This window comes from Seriola dumerili, unplaced genomic scaffold, assembly GCF_002260705.1.
Source record: "Seriola dumerili isolate Sdu_G_001 unplaced genomic scaffold, Sdu_1.0 BDQW01000052.1, whole genome shotgun sequence".
Classification (NCBI taxonomy): domain Eukaryota; kingdom Metazoa; phylum Chordata; class Actinopteri; order Carangiformes; family Carangidae; genus Seriola; species Seriola dumerili.
In genome coordinates this window covers 14091581-14108643 of record NW_019174307.1, presented here as the reverse complement: position 1 = coordinate 14108643, position 17063 = coordinate 14091581, and the positions used below count along the sequence as shown (strand labels likewise).

The following is a 17063-nucleotide window of genomic DNA, read 5'->3' as shown; positions in this document are numbered from 1 at the left end:
AAAGAGTCTGATCAGTCTACACGCTGCAGTGACTCAGCCACATGTTGTTGAGGCCATGTTAGATCACTCTTATTGATACCAATTGGCAGACAGCTCAGTGTTTTATTAGGCATCATGTATCGTCACTGTCTGTAGAATGACTCAGATAACCTGAGGGCCTCTGTTATAGTTAGATTGTGGGATCCATCACAATAAGAGTGGGAAATCAGTAATCACAAACCGGTTTGTGAAATGATTAGGAAACGTAGAATAGCATACAGTAATCCACCCTATGTGACATGGAGATATTCTATTTGAAAAGTCTTGTAGGTCTAACTTATTAAGTGAAATCCAAAGTGACCTATTTCCACAAATTACTGGTGTTAACAGAACAATGAAGCCCTCTGGGCAGCATATCTGGGAAATGTCTGGAGTTCCTGTTCATGTCCTTTCGTCACTTTCCAATTTTAGATCACAGTAGTGCTGCTTCCCGCAGGAAAAGTCGGCAGAGAGAGGCATTTCCTTCAGTTTTTCAAAATCCTGCCTCTGTAGATTTCAGCTGGAGTGAAAACCCGCCACCCTGCAGAGGGCAACAAAGGTCGGCCAACATCTAGCACGTTGGTCACTGTGTAAGCAACCAGCACAGGGCCCGTCCCCAGGGTTATTTTTTATGGACATGTTTTGACAGTTCAGAATAGTCATGAGGAGTGTCTTCCGAGGAGACCTGAAGGGTAAACCGCAAGTAATACCTGAGCTACCTGTGGCCTTGGAAGTCTGAATGTAGGGCGGGACTGTGTGTAGTTTAGCTTTCAGTTTAAAGTGAGGTAATGTCCAATTTTTCTTCAATTGAACAATCAGGAATATATCGGCCTTTTCCAACAGGCCTCTGTGCTCAGACAGAACGGAGTCGCGCGTGGCCTGAGGGCTACCTTAAAACTTTTAACAAAAAAAAAAAATGGAGTTAAACCCATTTATTGTCCTGCCAATCTCTCTGTTTCTCTTTTAAGATTAGAGCGGTGAAACCACGGGCGCTGCCGCATGTAAAGACCGATTCAGGGCCCAATATTGAAACATTCCTCTTCAGTCTGTAATCCGTTTATAGGTTTATTCTTTAAGCTGAGTTAGAATGCAATTTACTGACAATGAAATCCCGCCTCAGGCCCGGCGCATGTCCATTTCACAGCCTGGTTCTAGGAATTGGTCATCTGCATATGTATGAATTTCATATTTGATCTCAGGTGAGGAGGCTGCACCGGAGCCTCCAGCTCAAACCAAACAATAGACGAAAAGCTGTTGGACATTAAAACAAAAAAAAACAAAAAAAGACACTATGAATTATCACTGGAATAACAACATATTTGTTAACGGAAAACCACGGCGTTTTGTTTTAGACCAACTAATGCTATGGAACATTAAAATAAAGTCTTAGATTATTTGACATCTTGCATGATCTCCACCGGTAATCAACAGTTCACTGAGTGAAAAAGAACATGTGCTCATTTCCAGCTGCATCCGTGCAGTTGCAACCATGTGCACGGTAAAAAAAAAAAAAAAACATCAAAGTAATCAACACGACAGCCTGAGAAGAAATTAACACGTTCAAGAAAAATGAAAAGGGAGAACGCTTAAAGGAAAAGTTTGAAAGAGCAAACCTTGGTCTCCAAAGCGCACGGTGGATCCCATCGCCTCGTCCCGTTCCAGACTCCATCGCTCAAGATTCAGAAACGTTTTGATGTAAGTGGGAAGCAAATGACTGAATAATAATGTGCTATCTAACATAGCTGCAAAGTTCCCATAGCTGCACAGCTACTTGGAATGAATCCCACACATTGATCTGTCCATCAAACTGTCAGCCGAGAAGATCCTGTCACTCAGAGTGCAGTTCACGAGACTGCCAGAGTTTTCATCTGAGCAGGGAGGGAGGGAGGGAGGCTGTGTGTGTCAGAGAAGGGAGGTGTGTGTGTGTATGTGTGTGTGAGTTCTCTCTCTCTCTCTCTCTCTCTCTCTCTCTCTCTCTCTCTCCCTCTCTCTCTCTGGAGAGCTTTCCAACTCCAACTGCTCCACAAATGGGTTTCAGAGTGTGAGGTGACCCATGTAGTGCACGAGGGTTGTGACAGTGTGGGTGCATGGTTTTGCAGGGGCCCCAGGGGACTGGGTGGCATATGGGACAGGGCGGCACACTCTGTGTCCACAGAGCAAACAAATACCCTGAATAACAGCACTTGCTTTAATGGAAAGAGAAACAGAAAGGCACATCATCTCATCATATTTTGTTTTTCAGGAGCAGACTTCCAGAGAGACTGGCACACAATAGTTCTGCAGGCTGGTTAAATCACATGAAAAGACAGAGGCAGTCTCTCTCTGAGTGCAGCGGAGCCAGCAGAGATATTTCTGCATTTGTTCCGCCAGCCATAAGAGGCATGAAGGTGTTATTAAGACGTCACAGAGATTTACAGTGTGAGCCTACACAGCGTGTCATTCCTGATGAGGGAGTGTCACCGCTGCTGACAGATGTATGTGGGGGAACAGAGACATTGGGAGAGTTTATTAAAGAAGAGAAAATGCGGGTATTCATTCAACATGCTTATCAAGCCCTTACTCAGTCACACACACACACGCACACTCTTTTCTTTCTCCTGGATGTTCACCAATTTTCCATTTTATACTGTATTGAAATGTTGGTTCCCTAAAGAAATTAAAAACATGTCTGAGAATTCCTGTTGGCTTCAAGTAAATTTAACATTGGACTATGTTTAGTTAGAAGTTGCATCAGAAAGCAAAAAAATAAAATAAATAGAATAAAAAGCCACAGGGTATTCATTAGTGATAATAGGATCTTATATCAACTATGACTTTTAACTGATAGCATCGTTTACTAATGGAAACTCAATTACAACCGTTTTCTAAGGCCAAAGGTCACCAAAAAGCAATAACCGCTGAGCTAATCATCTGTCAGCTTATCAAAGATAAAAACGCTTAGAGGCACAGAAATGGTTAGGATCTTTAAACATACTATTTTCACTTGTGTGTTGAGGTCAAATGACACCACGTTAGCACGCCATTGAAGGACTGTTTGACTGTTGCCAGCTCTGTTACACCCAAAGCGTGGCAATCACTCTCAGGTTTCCTTCAAGATCAGGTTCAAGATAGACTGCACCAGCAGCAGGTGGACTGCAGCGACGCTCACATTACCGAGAGCTTGAATATTTTATCTTGGTATACGGGGCTGTTATTCAAAAAGCAGGAGTCAAAAAGCAGAAGCTGCCGTATGAGAGTGAACTGGATGTAACAGGAAACATGTCTTTCAACTGAGGTTACCAGGGATCAATTCGAACATTAAGATGTTATAATTACCAAAACACAGGTGTCTTTTTTCTGGACTAGCATTTTGTGCACACGTATCAGCTGGAAGTCTACCAATCCAAATAAAAAACAAGCAAAGTTTTCAAGCCAGTGACACACTATTTCCTGTTGAGCCGCTCCTGACAGGCAGCACCAGTGTTTCCTGACATGGAGGCATCTGCAGCTGTGATTCAACATCTGACCACAGTGCCAGGGAGTCCCACCATTCTGTAGTGTTCGAGACTGTGTGGGTGGAAAAGCATTGTTCTGCATCTCCAACCGCTTCCTGCCCAACACTGTCCTTGCCAGAGCCTGGACGCTCCCTTGTGACATGCCCAGGTTTGCCCACTAACATACCCAGAGACAAATCCCTCTCTGGAACGCTGCAGCTCCTCCTGCAGTGTTGCCATGGACCTGGATTAGCAGCGCTGGATCAAAGCTCCCCAGCGGGCTCCAGTCATGGTGTTTCTCCTGAAGGCAGTGATTATGATAAATGTAGGGGCAAAGCATCAGCCTCCTCACTCTATTTTCAAAAATGTTTTTTCCAGTTCAGGTAATGAAATTGCAATTGTATTGCAACTGATGATACAACAACTGCCACATAATGTGATATATGACTCCATGGAAGAGTGTCAGTTTAAAAGACCGTTGATGTAGAAATATGCTCTTCATATGCAATTTAACATTATATATCATGAAATATAACAACAATCAACAATTTACTGATGTTGTAATAACAATTATTACTGATAATGTCAATTGAATTCACAAAAGTGTAAAAGAGTAATTATGAGTTGAATGCGAAAGTTCTTTTCAGGTCTTTATGAAACCTTCAAGAGTAGTTTGACAGAAAAATCTTTTTTCAGAGTTTTCAACAGTAACTTGACATAACATTAACTTAAAGTCAACTTCTCTGTGTTTTCCAGAGCTTCCACTGGTAAGACGCACTAGCTGTGTTTATGCAGAGCTTTCAACCCTAGTTTACGTACTTGCATTTCCTGGTGCTCTAACAGCAGTTGGAGGTTGTGAGCTTTTTACTGAACTTCCAAAAGTATTTAACACAGGGTCCACTTATTAGCTTTTCTGGATCTTTCAACCATATCTTGCAATCCTCCTCATGGAGCTGGTTCATCTGTTATGGGGAAGACCTAGAGATGAGTCTGAAAGCTCTGGGAAGAGTTGAGGAAGACCAAGACATGTGGTTGAAGGCTAGAATTGTTACACCCAGGGTGTCACAGAGGCTACATGTACCACATGAACTGCAACATCAGAAACATGGTTTCTTTCAATATTCTGGCTAAATAGAGGAACATTTTCTTACATTTTTATGTTATTACAATGGCAAACAAAGAGTCTGTGTTGATCAGTGAATAAGATAATAATGTGGCTGTGGTCAAGATTGACTGTGACATTAAGTTACGGAGGAAAAGGAATGGAAAGGGTAAGTACCGAAAGTAAGTTATTTACCATGGTTATCAAACATAGTTACACTGCAGTGGATGATTATTCGCCCACCACCTCTTTCCTTTCCCCCTTTAACCACCTCACCTCCATCACCACCTCCTCCCCTGCTGTGGACTCCAACCAGACTTTCTCCATGTGGGATTAGCAGTGCAAAGACAAGGTTTGATTGTTGCGAGTGTGTGGCTGTCGTATGCAAAGGGTCAGCCGAGTGTAAATTTGAAACTTGTCATGTGTGAGGTCTGGCATGCATGTTAGTACACACTGGCCATACTGTGAGCTGATTTGGGCTGGTATGTCTCTGACTGAGGGTGATAAGAGGCTTAGAGTATCAAAAAACCCTTATGTCAAAGCACTTTGCTCTTTGATCCACTGATCAGCCAGGACACTGTATGTATTGTTAACAGTAACTGTGAAGGTTCGGAGACTGGAGCCCTGGTGAAAAATCCGGGCTCAAACTCAGATATGACAACGATGTCAACTATGAGCAACATAATCACACAGATGTGTATTTACCTTGCAGAGTTGCAGACGCCTAACACAGAGACAGCATCTCCCTTCGTTGAGAACAATCCATTGTCAAATCCTGGTTTAGAAAGCCCAAATTCATGACTGATCTTCTTTTGTAGGACTCAGAGGAACCTCAAATGAAGCTGATTTGACTCCTGAGAGTTGGTGACAGCTACTCTCCCCATCTGCCAGTCAGAAAACTAATTTCTTCCAGTTCGTCATGGTTGCATCAGAGTTGCATCTCAGGTTGCATTTGTGACAGCATCCTCTTGTCTAACGAAGCACACTGTGTGCGCGTGCATGCTCAGCCTTAGGTGTAACATAATCTACACAATCTACATATCCACACCATGTGCTGCAGTGTTTCCTAGGTGCCTGCTGTTGCTAGAGGGGTCCCATGTGCACATGTTTGAAGGAGAGTGAAGAAAGAGAGGAGACACAGTGCAAAAACACAGGAACCCAGCTGTGACTTGGTCAAAGACCATTCAAAACAAACAAAATATGTGAAACTCAAAGCATCATTCTTGCCAGCCAGGCTGAAAGAAACTGAATGAGGCTGAATGAGATAGGAACAGAGAGTGTGAAAAGAGAGAAGAGAAACAAAATAGTGGCTCTTGGCAGGTGACGTTGGAGGATTAGCAGATTGTGTGAGGCAGAATGCACTCACCCTGGCATCTCTTGGTTCTGGGTTGCAGAAAAGGTCTCTCAGCATTCACTCCTCCTTCGAATGAAGTCACCTTCATATGCAAATGAAACCTGGAGACATTCAAACTACAAAATGGTTGGACTGGTCCATGTAAACACACACACAAAAACACACACTTGAAACTCTCCAGTAGTTATTGTGCATCTTCTGTGCACAAAAAAAAAGGATCTAGAATTACCGCCTCATGGTTGTGCGCCTCCGCCAAACAGTCAAGTTGCAGTTTACATCCATGTCTGTCCAGACTCATGTATGTTGTGAAGACTCAATGAAAAAAAATAGACTAAGGGTATTTTTTGATTTGTGATAAAGGGATATATAAATAAAGTCAATTGAGAGAAACAAAAAACAGTCAAATTCCTTGTATGTGTTCACATGCTTGGCCAAAAAGGCTGATTCTGATTGAACACAGTTGTAGCCATGAAAGTAGACGATGTTTCAAATCTATATGATGCAAAAAAGCTACAGATTCTAAAACATGGATCCTTAATGCACATCTTCGCACCAGCAGCACATTAGCACACATTAACTTCTGACTACCAAATTCTAATGAGTTCATCCTTGAGTCCAAGTGATGGTCAGCGGTGCGGAGGCAAAACACAAACAAACTCTCTGTTTAAATATCTTGCCTTTTAGCAATTGCCGTTAAAAACTGCTAATAAAATGGTAAAACAGAATAATGATGCTGCAAGCTGCTATTCTACATAACAACACACATGTGGCATTAATCAAATCGCCCAATACCAAGATTTTAAAGATATTACAATCAGTCTTTATTAATGTTATATATACTGTACAGTCTACATACATTATCTGAAAGGGGGAAAAGTACATACAATCAATATATATCAATATATTTTCTGTTTGAAGTGCCATCTATTATGCAGGTCATTTAAATATGCATTTAACATCTGAAAAGGGATTTGTATAAAAGCAGTTCATTTTGTTATAAAAGGTTACTTCTTCTCTTTATTATTGTTAAGATGATGAGTACAAAATCACTTTTAAAAAGGACTTTATAATCCAGAAAGTTAATCTTGTCACATTGCAGGGTGCATATATCACATTTCTTCATACGGTTTCATTGTGTTAGAAGCCACCATTAGTAAGGCACTTAAATGCTCGCATATAGAAGCTACTGTAACATAGAGGAGCGTTCTTCCGTTTTCTAAACACTAAAGCTCTAATGTGAAGAAGTTTTTTTCCTCCGCACTAATGGACACAAACCGTCTGGGAGGCTGTAAAACCTCCCAGCTCTCCACACAAGCTGAAAGACGAAGCAGTGATGTAACCAGGAACAGAAACACCGTCTTCTCTGTTTAGAGACGAAGACGAGTTTCTGCCTCAAAAATAACTCTGACTTCAGGCTCCAGTCACACACATCTATATGTTTATTCCCAGAGAAAACTGACAGCCATGAACATAAACATGAAGGCTGCCACTGTGTTTTGCTGAATAGCTATTGTTTTCTGAGCTAACACAGTGAATGGTTTTCCCTGGTCCACCCCACATCCACTTCCTGTGAGTAAGGCTGGACAAGCATTCTTCCACATACACATATAACCCTTGTTCTGGGTTAATTTATGACAACTATGCCATCATGGCAAAGTTTTTCAAGGCTGGTGTGCACTGACCACACTGCTGAAAAAAAAGGATAAGCCTTGATCTTTTAATATTGTGTGGGTCAGCCCAACTACACCCCACACAGTGTAAATAAGGTCATCTCACACCTTATACTCATTTAATTTAGATCACTGTAGTGTAAAACTAGTGATGTTGTTTTTGTTGACATGCTTAAGAAAAGCCACAGAATTTTTTCTTACTTAGCATAGCAGCTTTGATGCTCACTTGGTCAAAGAACTACAAATAAAAGCTTGCTGTATGTTTCCAGTAGTTGGACAAAAAAACGCTTTGTTCAATTCCAAACTTTCAGAAAATACAAAATAATGTGCTGCAGTTACAAAAGAGCACCAGGTGTAGTACTAGAGATAAAGTATGCTTCATTGGAAAGGAAAAGAATCCTGCTGCTCCTTATATGTTCACAGTCAAAACAAGAGTTTTACTGCCCTCCTATGCTCCACCATGAGACCAGCACTTTGATGGAGTCATGAGTGGCAGAATGGATTTATGTGGCTACAAAAGGAAATAATTCCTTTACTCATGTTATTGGGAGCAACGTGATTGGAGAGGGCACAGATTTCCTTCCAAAAAATTCCATAAAATAGAGTGTTTTCTGGGCCACAGTAGTAAGGACCACTCTCTCACATTTTGTTTGTTTAAGTGGCTATATGTAAAACTTTTATGTGAGTGTGTGTGCGCAATTGTGTATGTGTATGTGTATTTATATAATGCAAAGTCTGACAGCCAAGTTCATGTCTGTATAAATGCTGAACACAGTGATGGACTGACAAGGCTGGGCTTGGGAGGAGGGTCAGAGGTTCTCCTCTGTGCCACACTATCCCAGAAGCACCCTCTGCAGGCGGTCAGCGGGAACGCTGCTCTCATCTTCCGACTCTGCGTCGCTCTGGGGGTTGGAGCTGCAGGGAGAGGTGCACTCTGGAGAGCACAGGTAGTGCATGAGGGGCAACCGGTACTTCCCACAGAAGTCCACAAATTTGATCTGGCGCACACAAGAATCAAAGTAGACGCCTGGAAAAATGGAGAGACCGAAAAATCAAGCTGGGTTCAAGTGGCATGTCAATGACTTGTATTGTTCTGCGTGACACATGTATATACATCAATGTTATATAACATTATTTATCCATCAAATCCTCGTCATAAACTCAGATGTTAGTCAGACTATAGAAGCCAACAGGAAACAGGAAAGGGCAAGACAAGTACAGGATATACTATCATAGTGTTTCCCAACCTGCGGATCAGGACCCCCACAAGAGTTCACAAGATAAAACCAACAGAGTGGCCAACAGATCATTAACAAAATAGAAAAACAGAAAAAGGAACATTTATGATATAGAAGACATTTTTTCTTACATCTAGGCCTTTTTGTTGTAAATTACTGGATTTTTTTTTTACTTCTAAGACTATCTCTAAAACACATACACAGAAACACATCACACACTGATGGAAAAATGTCAGCACTTCATTATAAAAAAAAATTCTAACTTACATCTCATACATTAAAACCACTCAACATAAATCTGTGTTTTTTCTCAAACACATCGTCTTACCGGCACACTTGGGGTTGGGGCACTTGCTGGCGAGGTCCAGGTAACGCAGCAGATTTGAGGGCAGGTCACAAGGGGAGTAGGGGATATTTCGGCTCTTAACTGTACGTCCTGCCAACTCTAGCAGCGAGGGGGGGTCGTAGATCATTTCCTTAACAAAGCGCACCACCAGTGGGTTGCCTCGGAGGCTGAGCTCCTGCAGGTGCACCAGGCTGAGGATCTCTCTCGGCAGGTAAGTGAGCAAGTTGTTGTGGAGACTTAAAGATCGCAGCGAGTAGAGCCTGGAGAGAGACAGAGAGTGACTTTGCTTCCATCTGCAAAATATGACTACGGGAATGTGCAAGGGCAATAACACATACAAGTCTAGCTTATATATAATCAGTGGTGGGGGGCTGTAGTTACCTGGTGAGCTGTGGGGGGACACTTTGGATGCGGTTGTCACATAAGACCAGGTAGCTGAGGTAGGGCAGGTTAGCCACTTCAGGAGGAATGGCTGAGATGAGGTTTCCACCCAGATACAACAGCTCCAGACTGACAGAAAAAAGAGACAGAGAGGGTTTATTCTAAATCAACACGTTTAAAATCTACTGACTAATATCAAAGTACAATTTAACATGATTTTCATACACTATTGAAGTGTGTTTTGGTTCTACATGCTCTTAATCGGGGGTCCCAACCTTTTTTGTGTCTGTCTACATTTGAATTCTGTGTTTTTCTTTACACTACTAATTATATAAAGTGGGTTTTGTTACAATATGATGCATATTGATATAGGAATTTTAGACAGGGTCAGTTTTTTACTTTTTTTCCCAGAAGGTTGGTCAAGTTTGCATCTATACCACTTCCTGTTGGAGTGGCAGACGTTGGCCATTTCAACCATTTATCCAACTTTTCTGCTTGCTGAATATGTTTTCACACACACAGTTGCAGAATGTGTTGTTTAATGGTACAGCTGACTCAGGCATGCGGGAGCTGTGTTTCCTATGCAGTCAGCCTTAAAGTATCCGGTAGTTGCTAGCAATGTGTTTATTTTCCTCCTAAGCATAAATGTGTGAATATGTATAATTCATTAACTTTTCTTTTTTTTTGTGGTACATGTGTTTCTAATTCAAGGGGTTAAGAAGCTATAAAGGGGAATTTGTTCTGGCCAACAAAGCTGAGTGGTTCCCTGTTAAAAATGTAGTGCAAACCACAAGGGGGCACTAAAGATGCATGGTTTCAGAGTTGATATGGTTGTGCTTGTGTTTCTGTGTCTACACATACAAAACATCAAAAAGACAAAGGAGGGGGGTGAACAGAAGCTACAAGATGTCCAGAATTATCTCAGATCATCAGGAAATTTTAACCAGCCGTGACAGTGGAGCTGGTATTGTTTTCACCCTGTGAGTCTGTGTCTGTGTGTGTGTGTGTGTATCAACATGGGAAACTGTGGTCCTGGAGACACCTACTGTAGCAGGGACTAAGGCTGAACAATATTATCGAAATCTGTGCAATATCCAAATCGCAAATTGCAGGAGCTGCAATGTTTTTGGATAAAGCTAAAATGTGTTACAACATACATGAGTCAACCTACAAATCATATTGTCCAGATGTAAAGGAACACGCTTGTTTGGTACAGGACCCCCCCCCCCAAAAAAATCACATCATTATTTTTAATTTTTTCAGTGAAAATTAAATGCAAAAATGACCACTCCTGGGTCCGAACATCTACATGTTGATGAGCATCATGGCTGGAATGACTCCATCGCAAGATGGTTTGTAGTTTGTATTACACATGCATTTATGCATCACCCTCTCACAGGACAACAATTTTGAGATAAACTAGATTATTTATGTGTTGACCTGCATCAAATTTTAGTAAACAGCACAATTGATGTATTTATGTTTGTATTATTAAGAGAACAAAGGAACCAGGTAGGTTAATGGGGGTATGGAGTACACAGGAGGCTAATAGGGAGTGAACCAGAGAGACGGGGAGAGAGCCATGGATGGCTGGTCAGCGAAAGTAAGCCATCAGGCCATCTGCCTGCTGGAACTGATGACACAGCGACTGCGAGACAGGAAGCCATTATACTGTCCTTGGTGGCTGAGCACTGAGCAAGCCCCTCTTTAGTGGGAATGGAGACATTCAGAGTCCGCTAACTGCCCTCACTGACACTGTGACACAAATCAGCCACCGGAGATTAAGAATGGTTGGTTATGGGTTGTACCAAGGACGATACACCTATCTAAATCTAAAGTAAGCAATTGTAGCCTTTTTTCATAAAAAAAACAAACAAAAATCAAAAAAACAAAAAAAAACAAACACCAGTTCAAGGTTTATTCTCTAAACACATCAAGACAGGGGCTATGTAATATCATTTCGATGTTATATAGTACTTATACATGCTTTGACTTTTTAATATTTTTGGATTGAAAATAAGCATGTTTTATAACACCGACTAAGAGAAAAGTTCTTGAATGTCAAAGTGAAAACTATCCCTGGAAATGTATCCAAATTACAAATTTCAAACAGGCCTTTATCACCGCAGATGTTTGGACTTGTCATAGTAGAAAATGCACATGTGAGAATAGCTTTAACAATATCTTCGTTCTATTAAAGTGGCCCATTAAGCCATGACAGTGTGACAGTGATTCAGCATACCCAATGACAGGACCCTGAAACTGAAGCAGCTAAATGTAATTCAACCATCATTTATTTTATTATTTACAACTATGACATGTCAAATTGTCTCCTGAGAAGAAGTCGTATTGTTTTTGGAGGATGTTTAATAGGTGAAATTAAAATCACCTATGTGTAACCTAAGCATGACAATTGATTAAATACACTTGTACCTGGTTAGTTAATTTCATGTGATGCCCAAGGACCCTTTGAGGAGGCTACAGGCAAGTAACTGACATGGAAAACACTGTGTGCATACAACAGCTGTTGCCCAGGTGCTTCAGCAACTGTTGTAACTTTAAAGCATAGGCAAAAGGGTAAACCACTGTTAATGAAACAAAGTAGAACAGGGTTCTTAGGTCTGATAAGACCAAAGTTGAATTTGTTCTAATTGCGATGATACAAAACACCAATGAACCAGAAACAAATCACCCCTACCATGAACATCATGTTGTGGAAGGCACCAAAATACAGAGAAATTGTGTAGATCCTTCTGCTTTAATTGTATAACTGTCCCAAACACAAAGTCTAAGACACACTACGGCTTAAAAAAACAATGTCCTTGAGATTTTTAATTATGCAATACTACAAGTTAGGTTTGGCATACTTCTATGACTTGTTCTTAATTTTATAAAACTGTTTTATAAAACAAGTATCACCTCCTGCTTGACAAATGTTACAGCATGCCAGAGAGACTGAAATTAAGCATGAGGAAAAAGGAGAGCTCAGCAGAGTTTATCTTTATGTCTTAAGAGTTTTTGAAGCTGACCTAGCTATGCTTTTCACAATAAAGCCCATTAGTCTTAGTCTGCTTGATAAACATCCCTCTGGAATGGCAAAATTAGACTCTAGACCTCAATCTAGTTGAGAATTTGGAAACTGCTGTTGACTTAGTCACCACATAACTTGACATGACCTGAGCATTTTTGTAAAAAGGAATGGGGGAACACTGCTGTGTCAAGGTGTGATAGGCTGACATATACCTATCCACATAAACTCAAGACTGTAAATATTGCTGGAGGTACCTAGACAATACTTACACCGGTAACATGTAAAAAATAGGCGAGACACCAAAGCTCTAGATCACATGACGCAGCAGAGAGGCATAACCCATTAACATGGGTGCTGAACCCAAGACGTTCTGTTTATTAATATATAAAGTAGTATTAAAAGTAGTAAAGTAGTAATAGTATATTAATTCATATGTTAAATTGGTACTTAAATATTCATTTGTATAGATTTTTTGTGCAGACAACTGACCAGTTCCAAGGAGCAAAAATGTAGGTTTTCTAGCAAATCAAGATGTCAAGTGATTCTAAGCTTAGTGGCCCCTTTAATCCTCTGCCTCTTACTCACGTCACTACTGAATTAGCCACACTAGTGTTGTTGAGTGTGTAATCAGATGAAGACAGTTGGATGTTTGACCTTTGGCCTATAAATTGTCACTGTGACATGCTACTGTTAAACTCAGGAAAAGATATGGCCTATAGCTGGCCTCCTTTCTCTGTCAGTTTCTTCAAAAATTGATCTTCTGAAAGCTTTAAAATGACTGCTGCTGTTAAACGCACATAATTACTGCTGTTGTTTTTAAATTAGCGTCTTTGTTCTCTAGTCTTTTTAGTCATGGCTCATGTTCTTTCTCCTTACTTTGTATTTTCTTTACAGAGGATTGTTAGACATACTGAGGAACTATTTTCCTCAACTGTGTGACCACATGTAATTTTAGCAGTGTCTCAGCCTTTATTTGCTGCAATGTTTTGTTCAATCACTTTGAAAATGTTTTACTATAATGAACTTGTTTCAAATGTATTCTGCATTCCTGTCATTAGTAACTACTGTGAATTTGTATATCTCCAAAACCACTCCCTCTCCCGAGTGGTTACTGGAACAGTTTAAAAACACAATTATCCTACACACACTATGAATCATGATGTTTACAGGACAGACTGACTGGAAATGAACATGACACAATAACGTGTAAAAACACGTCAACAACAACAGGTTAAATAGGTGGGTCAGCTCCTCTGACTCATGTGAAGCAGCAATTTAAGTGTGACTAAAGTGGGTTTACAGTGCGTTCTATGACACAGCTGATAAAAAGGGATTCAAAGCAGATGCAGCTTACAGATAGCAACTGCAACAGTTACAAGTTGGCTCTGGTACATACAAATCAAGACAGCAACAAAGATTTTAAATGTCAGGATGAACTTTGTTGTTGATGTTTTTCTACAGACCCACATATTTGGGGGAGATAACACTGAATGAGTGTATACTCAGAACAGGCATCTTCCATTGGCTTAATGCGAGTCCAACTACATTGTAGGTCAGTTATCGGATGTATCACTGCAACGAAAAATTATTTTCATAACTTCTCTATTATCCACAACTATTCTACTTATTATTTTCTCAATTATTTGATTAATCATTTGGTCACAGATTTGTTAATGCACAATATATCATTTTCTGCCACAAGGGGTCTCTCAACCAAAACTATAACATGACAAGTAGGTCAGTGAGGTCATGAAGTAGTGTGGAATCATTCCAGTTGCCAATCACTGCAGTCAGTTTCTCCCAGTTATAATTCATTCAGTGTCAATGGAAAGTTTTCGCCACGAGCCGGAATTTCTGAAAAGGTCTCCTGGTGATTAAATCTGTTAAGAACTCTGAATAGTTAGTAATTTCACGTTAAAAATAAGTGTTTCTCTGACACTGTTCTGCAGACACAGGAAGTGTTTACTTACTTTGTTTCTCTGGTAAGGTCTAAACATCCAATGATTGTGAAATGAAAATTTTGACTGTGTCAAAACAAGGGGATATGATGTCATTGGCAGGTGACCAAATGAAACGGACCGATACATTGATTAAAATTAAAGATTTCTCTGTGTTTGATAATTGATGGAATCATTTGGGATAATGTAAGTGCACAATGCAAAAAAAATCTATAACATAGGTCTAGTCGTGTTAGACATTTTAATGTGGGAAAGTTACATGTTATACCTTTAAAAGATGCTTATCACAGTTTTCTGAAGCACATGGGTTGTATTCAAAGTGCTTATTTTGATTGGCCAACAGCCAACAAAGCCCAAAGATATTCAATTCAGTAGGGCTGCAACGATTTTATTTTCATTATCAACTGATCTGTCGATTATTTACTCGATGAATGCATTTGTCTGCAAAATATCAAAAAAGAAAAGAAAAATGTTTTGTCACATGCAACAAATCCTCAGATTTGATAAGATGAAGTCAGCATATTTGTTCCTTGACAAAAATTACCAAAATGATTAATTACCATAATAGTTGTTGATTATTTTTTGATGTTGAACTATTGTCATTATTTATTAATCTGCTGGTTATTTGATGAACGTCCCAAGCCAAAGACATTCAACTTACTATTACGGAATGAAGAAAAGCAGCAAATATTCATAATTGGGTAGATTGAACTAGGCATTATCATTTAATTATTGCTTCTGTTACTTGCAAATGCTTGATTATCAAAATGGGTGATGATCAACTAATCACTTCAGCTGGTCACAAAACATAACACGTGAAAAATGATTCGAACAGATCAACTGATAATCACAAAAGCTTCACAAATTTTCTGTGCTAAAGATAATTTAAGAACAGGTAACCATAGCAACAACACTTGAGTTCCACACTACGTACTAGTGAACTGGCACGAACCACAGGCGAATCCGGCTACACACGATATATTTACCATTAAATAATATTAGAATAAACACAGGGGGGGGGGTTAGCTAGCTGCTTCGTCTCCAAACAGACCACCACCAGTAGCCTATATGTGGTTGTAGGACATCGTCGAGCAAGCTTCAGAGAAAGTTTAGCTATTTGTGTGTACATTACGTTAACTGACATTGACTCCTCGCTGGACTTCTCGTTGTTTATTCTGATGTTGCTAAATTAGCTAATCATTACAGATTGTGGTATTACCTACCTGGTTAGATTTTCTATCTCTGCGGGTATGTTTTTCAGTCTGTTTCCGCCGAGTGAAAGCGACTGCAGACGCAGCAGTTTCATACACTGAAGTGGGATCTCCTCGAATCGGTTCCCACTAAAGTTCAGCACCTCCAGCTGCAGAGAGCCGAACTCCTTGGGCAGAGAAAACTCGTCCAGACGGTTGTTCTTGGCTAATAGTGTTTTCAGCCTGGTCAGCCGCGTAATGCCCTCACAGATGGCCGTCAGTCCGTTGTTGCTTATGTCCAAAAACTCGAGGTTGCAGAAAACGCTGACCGACGAGGGCAGCGAGGCTAGTCGGTTGTAATTCAAGTACAGCTGCTTGGTGTCCCTCTTCCTCTCGTCGCTGATACTGTCAGCGTTAAAAGTGTTTAAACTCAAACGTGAAAAATCAAGGACGCCGTCGCCTGCTGCCGCTGCTCCTTCGTGAATCTCCATTTTAGCAATTTTAGCGTGAATTTAAACTCGGAACAAAGTCCTTACAGAAGTTTTGCTGTAGGCTGAACGCCCCCGTACCGTGAGTTAGCTCCAGGACTTGTCGTCTATTTTCAACGTGGAGAACGAATTTACTTCTATGCACTCGCCCGAAACATTTAACCGCATCTCTAGTGAAAATCTAGGTCACTAAATTAGTTCTGAGGACAAGCTACAGTTGCTACACGAAACTACATTGAATGTAGTGCAGCTATCCCTCAATGTAGCCGTCCTTTGAGGGGAATATTTGCTTCCATGTTTAGAGATTGGCTAATTCTTGCGATAAACCCCGCCCACCCAGCCATTGATTGGTTACTCTCCCAATCTGTCATAATATAAAACTAATTAAGAGATTTGTAACAGGTTTATTGCACAGTTTATTTACATTTTATAGCCACACACTACCAAGTTGTTGGGTGAAGTTGCGACGATTACGTTTTTTAAGTATTGCAAAAACGGGGGAATGATGGCCAATGATCCATAATGCCGGCTGCCCAGTTCCATATGGCATTATGCAACTCCCCTCTTCTGTTACATTATGCAATGCTCTGCTCTGCTAACTTCGATGTGCACAGAATGAGAAAGAGGTACAGGATAATTGGGTTCCTCCCACTGTATTCAGACCTATTCATAATACTGGACAGCTCTGTTTTGTTCATGTTACTTTAGGAGTAGAGCAAATTACAGTGTGTGCACTGTACCGTTTCCAGGAACCTAATGTGTTGATTGAGATATTGAAATCAAACCATGACATGTACTCATAACACAACATGTG

General features: G+C 40.5%; 1 protein-coding gene across 1 annotated transcript; it reads right to left on the bottom strand.

Annotated features, from left to right (window-relative positions):
• Positions 1 to 6754: 6754 nt before the first annotated feature.
• lrrc58 (leucine rich repeat containing 58) lies at positions 6755 to 16532 on the bottom strand. The gene is made up of 4 exons (XM_022741362.1): positions 15795 to 16532; positions 9583 to 9711; positions 9184 to 9461; positions 6755 to 8644 (listed from the first exon to the last, which is right to left on the bottom strand). The coding sequence occupies exons 1-4, from the start codon at positions 16250 to 16252 to the stop codon at positions 8451 to 8453; spliced, it is 1059 nt and encodes a 352-aa protein (XP_022597083.1). The 5' UTR covers positions 16253 to 16532; the 3' UTR covers positions 6755 to 8450.
• Between the last annotated feature and the right edge of the window lie 531 nt (positions 16533 to 17063).

What these genes read in the sequence shown, in the direction of transcription:
- lrrc58 (XM_022741362.1), bottom strand. Translation starts at nt 16,252, where the DNA reads ATGGAGATTCACGAAGGAGCAGCGGCAGCAGGCGACGGCGTCCTTGAT. An exon ending in GTCCCCCCACAGCTCACCAG is followed by an intron (nt 9,462 to 9,582) that starts GTAACTACAGCC and finishes GTCTCTCTCCAG; the next exon opens with GCTCTACTCGCTGCGATCTT. An exon ending in CCCCAACCCCAAGTGTGCCG is followed by an intron (nt 8,645 to 9,183) that starts GTAAGACGATGT and finishes CCATTTTTCCAG; the next exon opens with GCGTCTACTTTGATTCTTGT.